The following is a 13,224-nucleotide window of genomic DNA, read 5'->3' on the forward strand; positions in this document are numbered from 1 at the left end:
AGACTGGTGTTGACATTCCCAGGTATGAGCCAAAAGCTCATAGACTGAGACCTCTCCATTGACTCCTAATAGGAAAAAGAGTAAAATACAAACCCTTGTTTCTGACCTACAAAGCCCTCCACGGGATGGGTACCCAGTTCTTGAGAACTCACCTGAAATGGTATGAGCCCTGTAGGACCTTGAGATCCAGTCATCAAAAACTGATTGAGGTGCCAAGATTTAAACAGGTCCGGTGGGGTGGGAGAGTAGCTTTCTGCTGCATGCAGCTCAGACATGGAATATGCTCCCAACGGCAATCAAAAACAGCCCCTGGCTGCTCTCATTTAGAAAAGAGATAAAAACCTGGCTGTTCTCCGCAGGCTGGTAAATACATAACTTGGAAGCTATCTGGTCTCCTGCGTATACCCAGCGCCAAGACACCCATGGGCAATCGCGCGCTTTACAAAACTACAAATCAAATCAATCAAATCAAATCAAAGAGGAGCCCTGGGGGATGCCATGTTACACTGCTATAGGTGCTGAACAAAATGGCTCTAAATATAACGACTGCTGTCTAGCCAATAACAAGCATTGGCATTGCCAATAAGTCTCGCCTTTGGGACCTTATCAGCATTAAGACTATAATACAGCAATACATTTCCACTCATAATATCACAGTGCAGAAGAGTGAAAACGTTTTCTACAAAGTATCTCCTCGGGAGAAGCATTTTGTTACTATGAAGTGTGAATCCACGCGATAAATGGTGCCAAAGATAATCGTTCATGCAGGTGTGATAAATGAAAATCTTTGCAAAGTTTTCTGAATAGCTCAGCAAACGATTTAACACTGAACACATAAAAATGAGTGCATCTAGAAAATATTCAACAAGCGTTTATTAAATGGCAATTTAGTGGGTGCCATTTGGAGCAGTCCAGGAATTGGTTTTATATTTAAGTGCAGGGCATTGACACGTCAGTTGCAAGGAATGTATGCACAGCAACACCTGAATGTCTGCTCTGGCTGAGCTGTGATGCTCTTGTTTCCAGATCGGAATGGAAAACCAGTTTTGTGGCTGTGCCTGTGAAACAGCCTGAAGGGGATTCCCGCATTGACCGGAAGCTAGCACACTCTTCCAAAATAATGGGCAGGAGGAGGCTGTGACTGAATTTAACTGTATCTGGACTACGCAGGAGGCCAAGAGCCATACGAAGACTTCTGACGTGTCAAACTGAGAATTTTCAAAATAAGTCCAAGTTCACAGAGCTAGCATCTGTGCTAGATATCAAGGCGCTGCAGTGGGTGTTCAAAATTCACACCTGTACATAAGGCACAGAGGCAGCGCCAGAGTACAAATATGCCAAGATAGCCCCACATTTGTTTATGGAACTGAAAACCAGAGCGGTCGTGAAAGTGACAGCGACCGCGCTGGGTTAACCCCTTGCATGCGCGGCGAATTTCCACGCTGTGCGGGCGATTTAGAGAGTGGGCGGGTTCATGACAACCCCCAGCCGTCATCAGCACATGCCCACCGAGATGCATGACGGCCGGGGGCCGTCATCAGCATGGAAGGGGTTAATCAGTAACCTGATCCAGGAATGCAGCTGGCGCACTGCGCGCCGCTGCCACCTCCGCTCGCTCCCGAGACCCATAGGCCATGGGAGAGAACATTTACAGAAAAGGCGTGACATACCCTGTCTTTGGCCATTTGTGTGTTTCATTTTTGAAAGCCACACGCAATGGCCAATAAAATTTGTGGGTGTGAACAAAATCACATGGAGAAGTCTGTAGGAAGTTGGGAGTGCTTATAAGAAGCCTCCCCATAGAGCAGCGCATGCCCGCTGGGCTAGGCTCGACCTACAAATGACTGAAGCCACTGATTAAGTGCAGTGCCACCGACACACAGGTAAGCTAGTCTGGTGAGAAACAGTGGCTATAGCGCCAACAGATTTAACGGGATAAGGGCAACCATCTGGCACTGATTCAGGCGGAATTTAACCTCTTGGGAAATTTCCAAAAAGTCTGCTTTCCTACTATGATGTTAACAGAAACCCGACTGTGATGGATGAAGTCAATTACGGATCAGCCATAGGTTCTCAGTACAGAAATGAACCCCCTCTGTTTCTAACCTCTAGGAACCAATCCTCAGGCAAGCGAGGAATTAAAAACATGATTACGCCACAGGTTGATCAATTCAATAGCATGCAAAAACACAATTAAGGGCGGGGGAGCAGGGATCAAAAGGATAGCCCGACTTACGCTGGGGAATCGCCATGCCTGATTAATCAAGTGAAATTGGATCAAATCTAAGTAACGTGCTAGTAGAGTTGAATCTGTCTTGACCGTAACATATTATATTTTTATGAGTCCCAGAATGGCCTACTTGTGTAGAAATTTAGTGTGAGAATACCATGGAGAACATCGAAGCAAAAGTGGCACGCAGCTCTACCTTATGTTATGACAAAAAAAATAAAACTTGAAGCCTGGATGTCTAAAAACTACTTCTTGACGTTTGTGGAAAAACTACTTCTTGACGTTTGTGGAAAGTGAATTTATTCTAATCAACTGTGAAAAAAAATTCAATCAAGTGGAAGAATGTCTTCATCTCATGGATTGCTACAAGCCTCTCACTTTTCACGTTTACCCCATCACTAAGAGGACTCTTGCTTGACAGTAGTTTCTATTCCTTCAAACAACGAAGATGTGCTTCCAAAATTGGACTTCAGAAAGGCATTCTGTTGCATTCCCACCTCAGCTTGCATTTGTGTTGTGTTGGAGTCAAGGAGCACAGCCAGGTCATGTTTGTGCAGCACATTCAGGGGCTCAGAGTGGGCATTCTAGGTGGTGGATACTTATGTGTCTCAGGTTTCCTAGTAGAAGGGTGAGGTAGCAATGCTCCTGTTCGTCAGAATTTCGTCTTCAGGGTGGCTGGCCAAACTACTTCTGTACTGGGCTGTGTGCCCCTCTATGATACAGGATTGGCAGTTTGGTCTTGGCCTCATCAGGAACGGTCCTGCTTGGAATGGTGGTGGTGTGATTTCCATTTCGCAGCTTGTTTCGTAGCACAGTTTGTCTGTGACCAAGGGTGGGCATTTAGCATGACCAAGCTCCCCATTCTCAAATGGCATCCAGTGTAAGATAAACCAATGTAATATTGCCACTGCATATCCTATGCTGGATCATTTCGAGCTTCTATGGTATAAACGTATAACAGGCACAAAACTGGATAATTAGTGCAAAGCAACAGAGTTAAGTTTTGTTTGCCACAATCCTGTCCCCTTCAGCCTGTACTTTGTTACCTTTTCCAGCCTTTTCCTTGTTTTAGTTGGATCTTGTATCTACAGCCTTGTCAGTTATTTTTCAAGCCTATTTTGTACTCATTCTTTCTTCTAAGGTGGAGAAGCGTAGCTCAATGGTTAGAGCGGCAGACCCTGATGCAGAGGTCTGGCCTGTGACCAGGGTTCAATTCCTGCCTCGGCGGCTCTTGGACTCAATCTCCCTGGACCTGATAATTCTCGCCTCGGTGCCTAGTCTAATCATGGGTCCCACTCTGTGACTCTGGGCAATAGCTTGCTTAATCTCCACAACGGCCCCAGCAGCGCTTGGATGCCTGGCTTCACCTTGGGGGTGCCCAGGAGTGGGCATCTCACAGGAAAGCCTGGAAGGGTTCCACAGCGGAATGAGGTAGAAGTTGCTATATAAATACAACACACATTTACATTTCCATTAAGCTCCATTTATCTTCTCATTGAATTATTTGTCCTTGCTCCATAGGTTTTATTTAATCTTTGGTTCTTTCCTCCAGTTCTAGGGCCCTTCCCCTAAGACATCTGTCCCTTTCAGGTCTTTAGGTCATTTCAACGACATAGTGGTTACCAGCAAGTGTCACACTTTCCTATGGTAAGTCAGATGAAAGCAACTTAACACAAGCCTGTGCCCAGTGATTAACGCAACTATGATCTGGTGGTGGACCAGCTGGGAGACAACACCCTGCTTACCAACTTTCCAGACATTCACATGACACACCTGAAAAGCATTCTCCACATAGCTGCGCGACTCAAAGGGATTTGAAAGAACAACTGGATAACAATAATTCAGGAATTCCACTGGCTCACACTATCAGCCTACATTACATACAAGCCCTCTTGTGTCACATTTTAGGTAGTTGCTTCCAGTAGCAAAATGCCCCTTTTTAACAAGGTAATACACACTTATTGCATGTATTGTGTCCCCCTGAGGGACCCACCACCAAACTCATGCAGACTGCCATTGCAGGCTGCGTGACATAGTGTAAACAAATGTGAAAACACGACATGGCACGCACCCTGTGTGCTATGCCCACAAACAATGCATGCAGTGCATGTAACTTCAAATCAGAAGGAGAAACCCTTTATTGAAAAGGGAAGGGGTTTTCTTAACCTTAAAGTAGGTTCCCTTTTCGTGTGGTCTAGAGGAAGAGACATTTGTCTCTGGGGGTTCTTTAGGAAGGGGTTTATGGTGAGCCAAAACACGTATTAAAGCTGTTCAGGGATCAACAAATTCACAATCATTTAATAAACAACATTTTGCCTCTCTTTGACTATAACATGAGGTAATGAGGATGTAAACACTATTTTTATTAAAAGAAGTTCTTTATTGTTTTCTGTTCATACCATTTATTAGAGCAGGTTCAATTAAAAATAATTTTTTTTTAAAAACAGTTACTGTGGCATTATGCTCCACAAACATAAAAAATTCACAGTTTAAAATAATGGTTCTTTCAAAGCAACAAATTTATCATATAAAACAAAAGTTTTTTGTCAAATTTATTACAAAAACACAAATTGTGGACGCGGCGTTTCGGTGATTATATATCTTCACCTTCTTCAGGACAGTGTGTAAGTTAAAAACTCTCCAATAAAGCTGTTTGGTCAGTTGCTTTTTTAAGAAGAAATTGGCGAGTTGTGACCCTGTCAGAGATCTTGACTTCTGGGATTCTCCACAGACTAGTCTTTGTCCTTGGAGGGTATCAATTTTCTTCACCCGGTTTGTTTGGTGAGATGTTTTGTCTTAAAAAGCTGGGATACTTCATAGAAGGATCTTATGCAGAGGCCGGTTTTCCTTGTCCTCGCCCGGTATTAATCAAGGTGGTGGTTTCTAACCTTTGGTTATCTTTTTTAGCAGCTCGCACTTGCTTATGTGGCGAAGCTTTTCAAAGAAGCGGGGGTAATTCTTGCTTTGTTTGAATTCTTCCTCCTCGTGTTTTCCGGGCGTGCACCTTAGCCGTCTTGCAGGTAGCGCTACCTGCAAGTTGGCTAAGGTGCACGCCCAGAAAACGCGAGGAGGAAGAATTCAAACAAAGCAAGAACTACCCCCGCTTCTTTGAAAAGCTTCGCCACATAAGCAAGTGCGAGCTGCTAAAAAAGATAACCAAAGGTTAGAAACTACCACCCTGATTAATACCGGGCGAGGACAAGGAAAACCGGCCTCTGCATAAGATCCTTCTCTGAAGTATCCCAGCTTTTTAAGACAAAACATCTCACCAAACAAACCGGGTGAAGAAAATTGATACCCTCCAAGGACAAAGACTAGTCTGTGGAGAATCCCAGAAGTCAAGATATCTGACAGGGTCACAACTCGCCAATTTCTTCTTAAAAAAGCGACTGACCAAACAGCTTTATTGGAGAGTTTTTAACTTACACACTGTCCTGAAGAAGGTGAAGATACAGAATCACCGAAACGCCGCGTCCACAATTTGTGTTTTTGTAATAAATTTGACAAAAAACTTTTGTTTTATATGATAAATTTGTTGCTTTGAAAGAACCATTATTTTAAACTGTGAATTTTTTATGTTTGTGGAGCATAATGCCACAGTAACTGTTTTTAAAAAAAAATTCTTTTTAATTGAACCTGCTCTAATAAATGGTATGAACAGAAAACAATAAAGAACTTCTTTTAATAAAAATAGTGTTTACATCCTCATTACCTCATGTTATAGTCAAAGAGAGGCAAAATGTTGTTTATTAAATGATTGTGAATTTGTTGATCCCTGAACAGCTTTAATACGTGTTTTGGCTCACCATAAACCCCTTCCTAAAGAACCCCCAGAGACAAATGTCTCTTCCTCTAGACCACACGAAAAGGGAACCTACTTTTTTGTCTGCAATGCATGTAAGTCACCCCTACAGCAGGCCTTATAGCCACAAGGCAGGGTGCACTATATTACATGTGGGGACATATCTACATGAGGAGATATGATGAGCAGATATGCCCAGTGCAGTCTAGTTCAATTACTAGATAGTACAAGTGAGCAGGGGAGCCTTCTTAAGTATATGTACTGGACACTGGTCATTACGAGTTCCCCAGCTACATGATTGCTTTACTGAAACCTATGGTGTTTGGTATCAAACAACTTGTCTTAATAAATCTGTACTGATGCCAGTAGTAGATTTATTAAGATATGCACCCAGAGGGCACCTTAGAGGTCTCCTCTGTAAAACTACTAGCCCTCTTAGTGTGCAGGCTCACTCGTATCTTCCAGCCTGCCACAACAGACATGTTTCTGACCTGCTGGAGGCGAGAGCCTGCGTTCTCAGAGATCAGAAACAAAGCCTTCTCCGGCAGGAGTTGTTTACACCCCCTCCAGCATGATGGCTATGGAATCTGCATACCAAGGTCAGAGGCTTCAGAGCCTCTGCCGCCTTTGATATGCGACCTGGCTTTCCTCAGACCTGGGAGCTGCCCTGCCCTGAGGCCCATCCAGCACCAGGACAGGTGGGAAATTAGATATGCAAGTAGGCCTGTTGCACCACCAGGCTAGTTACACCCCTTGGGTGGGCTGCCTGATGTGCTCCGCAAAGGAATTATTCCACCATCATGATTTTGGTGGATATCTGAACTCTGAGACAGGGTTAGGCCCACTCCTCAAGGAAGATATCATATAGGGGTGTAGTGACTCCAGGGGTAAGAGGCCCTTTGGCTAATACCCTACGCTTTCCTTAACGCCCCTAAATTCAGTATTTAGGCAGGCCCCTGCCACCAGGAACTGAGATTTGCCTAACTAAAGAAGAAGGGCTACAAAGAGCCGAAGAAGCAAGAACTGTGGAACAGCTGTGGGCTTTTGGCGCCAAACTCTGCCATACCAGCTCTTGTACCGACAATCGCGACAACCCAACTCTTTCTGCAGCTGTGCATCCTCCAAAAGCCTAATAGGGCTTCCAGCACTTTGCCAACCAGCTAGCATCTCCCTTGAAGTGGAGGAGCCACTTCCCTGCAACCTGCAGGCACTGAGCGCAAAGTTCGGTTCACTGTTCTGCTGACCATCGGGTCCACCGACGCAGCAGCCACCCAGGAGGAGGTCACTGTGCTCCAGATAGTCCAATCCATATCCCACAAAGACGCCAGAACCCCCAATGGCTTCCCTGCACCAATACCCAGGGTACCGGACATTCTTTCTCAGGAAATAACTTTAGACACTTCAAATTAACTATATATCCTCACGAATGCCAGATGAAGAAAGTTCCATTTAAGGGTTAGGCATGGGGTTAGCCTAAAATTATTGTCAGGGATTCAAGTTAATTTTCTTTTTTATTTAAACGTAGTTATTTAATTACATTATTTACTTACAGAGCAAACTTGAACTTAATATCAACACAGATAATTTGTTGGATTTCAGTGTTCATAACTTCTATTTAGTTCATCACAATTTAATTTACTTTAATCAGACAGAGTTATATTTGGGTTTAGGTTCCAATGGACATTTTGCATTAGGTCTGAAATGGTGTTATATTTAGTAAATAGTTATAAGGTTAGGGTTAATGCCAAGTACAGGTTTAAGTTACGAAGCTGACATAATCAGTGTTTTGATGTTACAGACTGGAGGACAATGTCTTTATCTATATAGTATTTCTATAGCACAAACCTACCTAAAAGACAGCAGAGCACTGTGAATGGTCAAAGATCAGCATTCAACAAGTAAGAGCAGAGGAAGCTGGGCTATGAACAGTTAATGCATTGTGATGTACTGTTCTTTAAAGAGATGAGCCTTCAAATGTTTCCTTAATTGGAGCAGCCTTAGGGGCGGGCCTGAAAGATACTGGGATGTTGTTATTACAGATCCTGAATGCATATTTGGAAAAGTTCTGCTGCATTACTTTACATTTTTTACACTTCTTAGTCTGCAGTCTGATGGTGTCCTGGCCATGGGGGAGGGGGGGGGGCAAAATCCACTGGAGATGGTGAGCTTGTCTGCAAGTTAAGCTGGGGTGCTGGTCAAGACAGCTTTGCAAATTATGCCCCTGATTTTAAAAATGGTGCGGGTCGGCACGAGAAACCAATTAAGTTCAATAAGAATGGGGAGCATTGAGATCATATTTCTTCAGGCCTTGAGTAAGATGCACTGCAGCATGCAGGATGCTCCTAAGAGGTGCCAGTGTAGAGGCTGAGAGGCTAGGAGTAGGGCATTAAAACCATCCAAATGAGGCATGAGGGCTTGAACAGCAGTTCTGAAGTCGCTTTCTAGAAAAAATTGTTTGACCACTGGGATATAACTTAAGATTGAAGTGATGGAACTGGCATTTGAATGTTTTATATACATGGTTCACTTAATGGTGGGTAGAAACTGTGATATATGTTAAACATATCTCTATGTCAGGCTGTTCAAGCTACAACTGCTATGTTGGAATGTACAAATAGTAAAAGCCACAGGCAAATGAACTACCTTCTTCAGTAAGATATTCACTGCAATAAATGGAAGGGAGAAGTCTGCTGTATTTTTAGAAGGAATAGGACCAATTGGATCCCAGAAGGACCCAGCATACAAGACAATAGGGCTATTGGCAGCCTGTTGGCCCAAAGTACTTTAGAGCTCAAAAATTTCTACGCAACTGTTTTTGCTTTTTTTCTGGTAGACTTAATGAAAGGATACTCAAACCACACTTTTCTTGTAAACCTGCTTCAATCAGGAGGATCTTGATCCCTGAAAAGAGAGGGTGTCAAGAGGCGCCATGTGTTATGCCTCTTGATTTTGATGACACAATATTGTGAAGGATTATGTCAGGAAAATCGGCGCAACCAGCTCTAGGATTACTGGCACATAAGAAATATACCTAGCATTTCTAAATTTGGTTTGAAGAGAATAAAATACTCAACAACTTCTTTACTTTCCTGGAAATCTCTACAAAATCAAAATACCTCAAGTTGTAACGGGGGCCAGCTTTGTTTGTCTTTTGGTACTGTTAGAAGGTAAAAGTGGATTCCGGAATGCCATTCCAACAGGATGTTCATACATGAGAAAATGTTCTTTCCAAAGAACATACACCTTAGATTGGAGTATAATATGCATCAGGACTCTTTAAGATGGAGTACCTCCGGTACTTTTTTGGGGAACAGTATCTTCTTAGATTGTTAGTCTAGGTTGGTCCCTATACATGCAACCTTAAAGAGAAGTATCATCACTGCCGAGTGTGCAGAAGGAAGGACTATGATGTTTGGAAGATTCTCAAGAATGTTTTCTACTGGATGATGGTCTACAGGAGTAATCTTTGGTTGCAGATCAGGATACTTTAGTACCAAGCACCTTCTCATGTCTACATTTGGCCAGACATACAAGACTGCCTCAATGTCAACCAACTCAGGGTCAAATGTCTCAACATCTAAGCCATATCCATTGGCATGAAAGGCTGACTTACTGCTGCCATCTCTGAAAGCACTTGAAAGATTCTAACCGACCCAAGCAAAAAGGAGGCCATGAAGTATTCCTCATTTTCTTACCAAAGGGTCAGAGTGCTAAAACACTGTCAAGGACCCAGATCTTGCAAAGTTAGCAAAAGATGACAGGCATGGCAAAAAATACATCCTCTTGGGTTTCAGCATGGCGCTACCTTCCATGCCTCTCGCAAAACATTTTCAATATATCATTGCCTGCACTATGTTTAAAATTAACTACACTGTGAAAGTCTAACACATGGGAAACATAAATGAGTAATGTCTTCTTTGCCTACTTTCCTCTCGCATCTGCTGCAACTGTGAAACAAATCAAGCACACTGGAGAACAACACCACAGTTAGAAGGAAAAAAAAGATAGAGTTACACCAATAAATACTTGGGGACTGACCACCAAGTGCTGGGCAAACCCAAATTGAGGTGCAAACAGAAGTTTTCCCTTGATGGGGGATTATTCTTGTGGTAATACCTTACCCACATATTTTAGCTTGCATGATTGATAAAAAACCATTGCATAATGTGTGGTCAAACACAACAAATTCTGAATGGAGTAAACGAGAACTATTAGTGGGATTCCCCTATAATGGTGCAGTAAGTAAACAGTGTGTAACTAACACACTCAGCGGTGTCCGAACTTAAAGGGTGCATTCTGGAATTGGGGAGTGGCTGAAGAGAAAAACATAACTGAGGTCAGTGGCTGGTTAGGGGACAGTAATGCAGAGCACTTGGCTTTAAAGTGACAGGATCTATGCAGCATCTGCTTTTGTTTCTTGTTTAAAAAACATGCAAATGCTAGTTTTATATCTTTTGTTTTAATACTTTTTATTGAATTAAAGCACATCTCATTATCATAGTTATATATATTTGTACCTCGTGAGACCCTTTCTCATAAATATACACATAAAATAAATTAGCAATACATACTTTTTATCACCAAGGAAGTGGGAGAGGTTTGAATGACTGAGTGTATCCTACTTGGTTGTGTGAGGTATTTTAATTAAACGAAAAAGATCATGTAAAAGAGCCAAAAAGGAATTGTAATGGCATAATCCAATATACGGATGTCGCAGAGTCATCAAAGGCCTCAGGAGATGGTTAATAAACTCGAGTTTAGAGAAAGGGGAGTTCAAAAATGAATGTAATGGAACATGAAATTAGGAGCAGTTATCTTGGAGTTTAAAGCCATGTGCAGGCGCTGAAATCCAATAACAGGTTTTAAGAAATTGAAGTAAAATTAACATTTCAAATAGGTTGTACCATGCATGCTGATATTATCTTAGTGGTCATATATGATGGGGGATATAATGATGGTAAATATTTTGCCTACCAGTTACCCAGGACTTTCACCTTCATGATATTTTATGAGATGGACCAACACAGAGCATGTGCTTGAGAAGAGATCATTCCTTAATTTCAAATATTTGTATTAAATTAGCAAACATGAACAAAACACACATAACAGCCCAATAAAGACAGATGCAAAGCTTCAGATTTGAGAATGTAATACATTCAGGAAAAACTAGATAACATTGCCAACAGGAGAATGTCTTTGCAATAATAAACACAATGTAAATGTTAAATGCCATTAAGTCATAACTGGTATCGAACAGGAATAGTATGTAAACATTCTAAAAAGAAAACTTACTTTCAGATGCACCTTGCATGTAGCTTGAGGCACTATTCAGTTGGTGAAGCTGTGTGGCAGCGTGAAGGAGACCAGGAGCAATGCTGCCTTGGGAGGTTAATGCTGAGAGTTCAGAGTTCAAGGTCCTAGGTATCCCGGTCCCAACAGAGCGCTCAGGATTCAACTGAAGAAGATACCCTTCAATCATATGAACTTCTTCCCACTTCACATGAAAGGAATTTGTGGTTGCTCTAATCAACTGGACCTGCGATGGAGCCGGAGGCTTCTCTGGCATAAAAAAACAATGCAATATTTAAATAAAACTCATTTTAATTTTACATGTGCTTAAGTTTGTTCCAAAAGACTGGCATGAGTTAATTTTGTCAAAAGTGAACACATTCTACACAGAAATGTGTAACTAAACTATAGCAACTCTTTTCCACCCAGTGCCCCACCCAAGTTCTGCCACACGCCGAGTCATCTCTCTGTTTCTCACATGCACTCGGTAGCTTTTGATCCCTCCTCTAGAGGTTGTAACCAATGTTCCCCCTAATTTGTTATCTCTCTGTGCAGCAATGTAGGGTCTCTGTGCAATGCACCAAGGTTAAAGTGCGCAAAAGGTATGTGGCAATTCAATATGGAAAATGATGTGAGATATTAAATGCTACAAATAGTGTTTCTGATTTGATTCCCATTGCCGTATCAGACTTTCATCTATCCTGTATGTGTTGCCAAAATAAATTGGTTCAAATGTTAAAGTTTATCATTCATTCCTAGGTGATGCCTTTCTTGTTCCCTTGGAATAAAAGAGTGTCTTGTTCCAGGGACACCAATGGAACACAACCGTATCCACCACAGATACTGCCCCATTGCCACTTGCGGCCCCAGAGCCGAAAGAAAAACACCCAGTTGTGATGATTTATTTATGCTAATAGTCTCTTTTTTTCTGCAAACGTTAAAAGTGCTTCGAAACAGGGTCTGATTTTTGTAGTGAATGCTATATAAAATAACAAAGACAGCCCCCCCCCCCCTCCCCCCCTCAGCAAGGTGGGCAATTCACTGGTTTGGGCTGGCACCACTACTAGATGTAGTACAGTGGAGCAATTTTATCTGTGGAAATGGGATACTCGAGATCTAAATCATCTAAATCCCAGCTTTACCATTACCTAAACATGCTAAGAATAAACATTATAATAGAAATGTGTGCATGGCCTCCAACATAGTTGCATTCACCATGCCATTAGAACTACCCCACATAGTTTGGGGTCAAGTGGACAGGGTGAAAACTGTGGAGTCAAGAGAAATGAATTATAATCCCAGCCTCCCTCCCCACATGGACAGATTATGTGTTGTTTGTCGATCACTTTTTGAACGTACTCCTCTGCGCTCATGTTTTGACAACAACAAGAGAATTTATAGTCAGGCTGAAGGCTGCAATAAATATGAGTTTTAAAAAATCTGGACTCGAACTCATTGGCTACAACCCTGTGAGAGACACGACTTAGTCTCATGGTATGTTTACCAAATATGCTTACGGGTGGAAGTTACAGCTGTTGGAGCTAGCACTACTACATTGCCGCTTCAGTTTGACTAGTTTGCCAAACCGTTTGAATTTGAGCAAATCATATTCCCCTTGTGCCTGGGTCTATTTATCAGCCAGTATTTGAGAACTGAGTACCCCAGAAACTGACTGTGGAGTTGGCTGCATTAGCAAGAGTTGCATGTTGCTGTTACTTCCCAACTGGTTTCCCTACTTCTCTGCGCAGAAGCCTGCACCAAAAGAAAGATTATCTTTCCACCCTCTTGAAATTAAAAGACAAGTCTTGATCATGGCATGTAGATCAGAAAGCAGCCTAGTCTACTGGATGAGGCCAGAAAGAGGAGAGGGCAACAGAGAGCACGAGGGAAGCGCAAGAACAGA

The 13,224-nt window shown here is 42.4% G+C and overlaps 1 protein-coding gene across 1 annotated transcript in view; it reads right to left on the minus strand.

The window, feature by feature from the left end:
• The window catches only part of HCFC2 (host cell factor C2), a 245,069-nt gene that overhangs the window by 117,476 nt on the left and 114,369 nt on the right, over positions 1-13,224 (minus strand). Inside the window, exon 8 of the mRNA XM_086919162.1 lies at positions 11,325-11,591. Within this exon, the coding sequence (XP_086775288.1) occupies positions 11,325-11,591 (267 nt within the window). The remainder of the gene's footprint in view (positions 1-11,324; positions 11,592-13,224) is intronic.

Source organism: Lissotriton vulgaris, chromosome 1_1 (assembly GCF_964263255.1).
Source record: "Lissotriton vulgaris chromosome 1_1, aLisVul1.2, whole genome shotgun sequence".
In the NCBI taxonomy this organism is placed as follows: Eukaryota; Metazoa; Chordata; class Amphibia; order Caudata; family Salamandridae; genus Lissotriton; species Lissotriton vulgaris.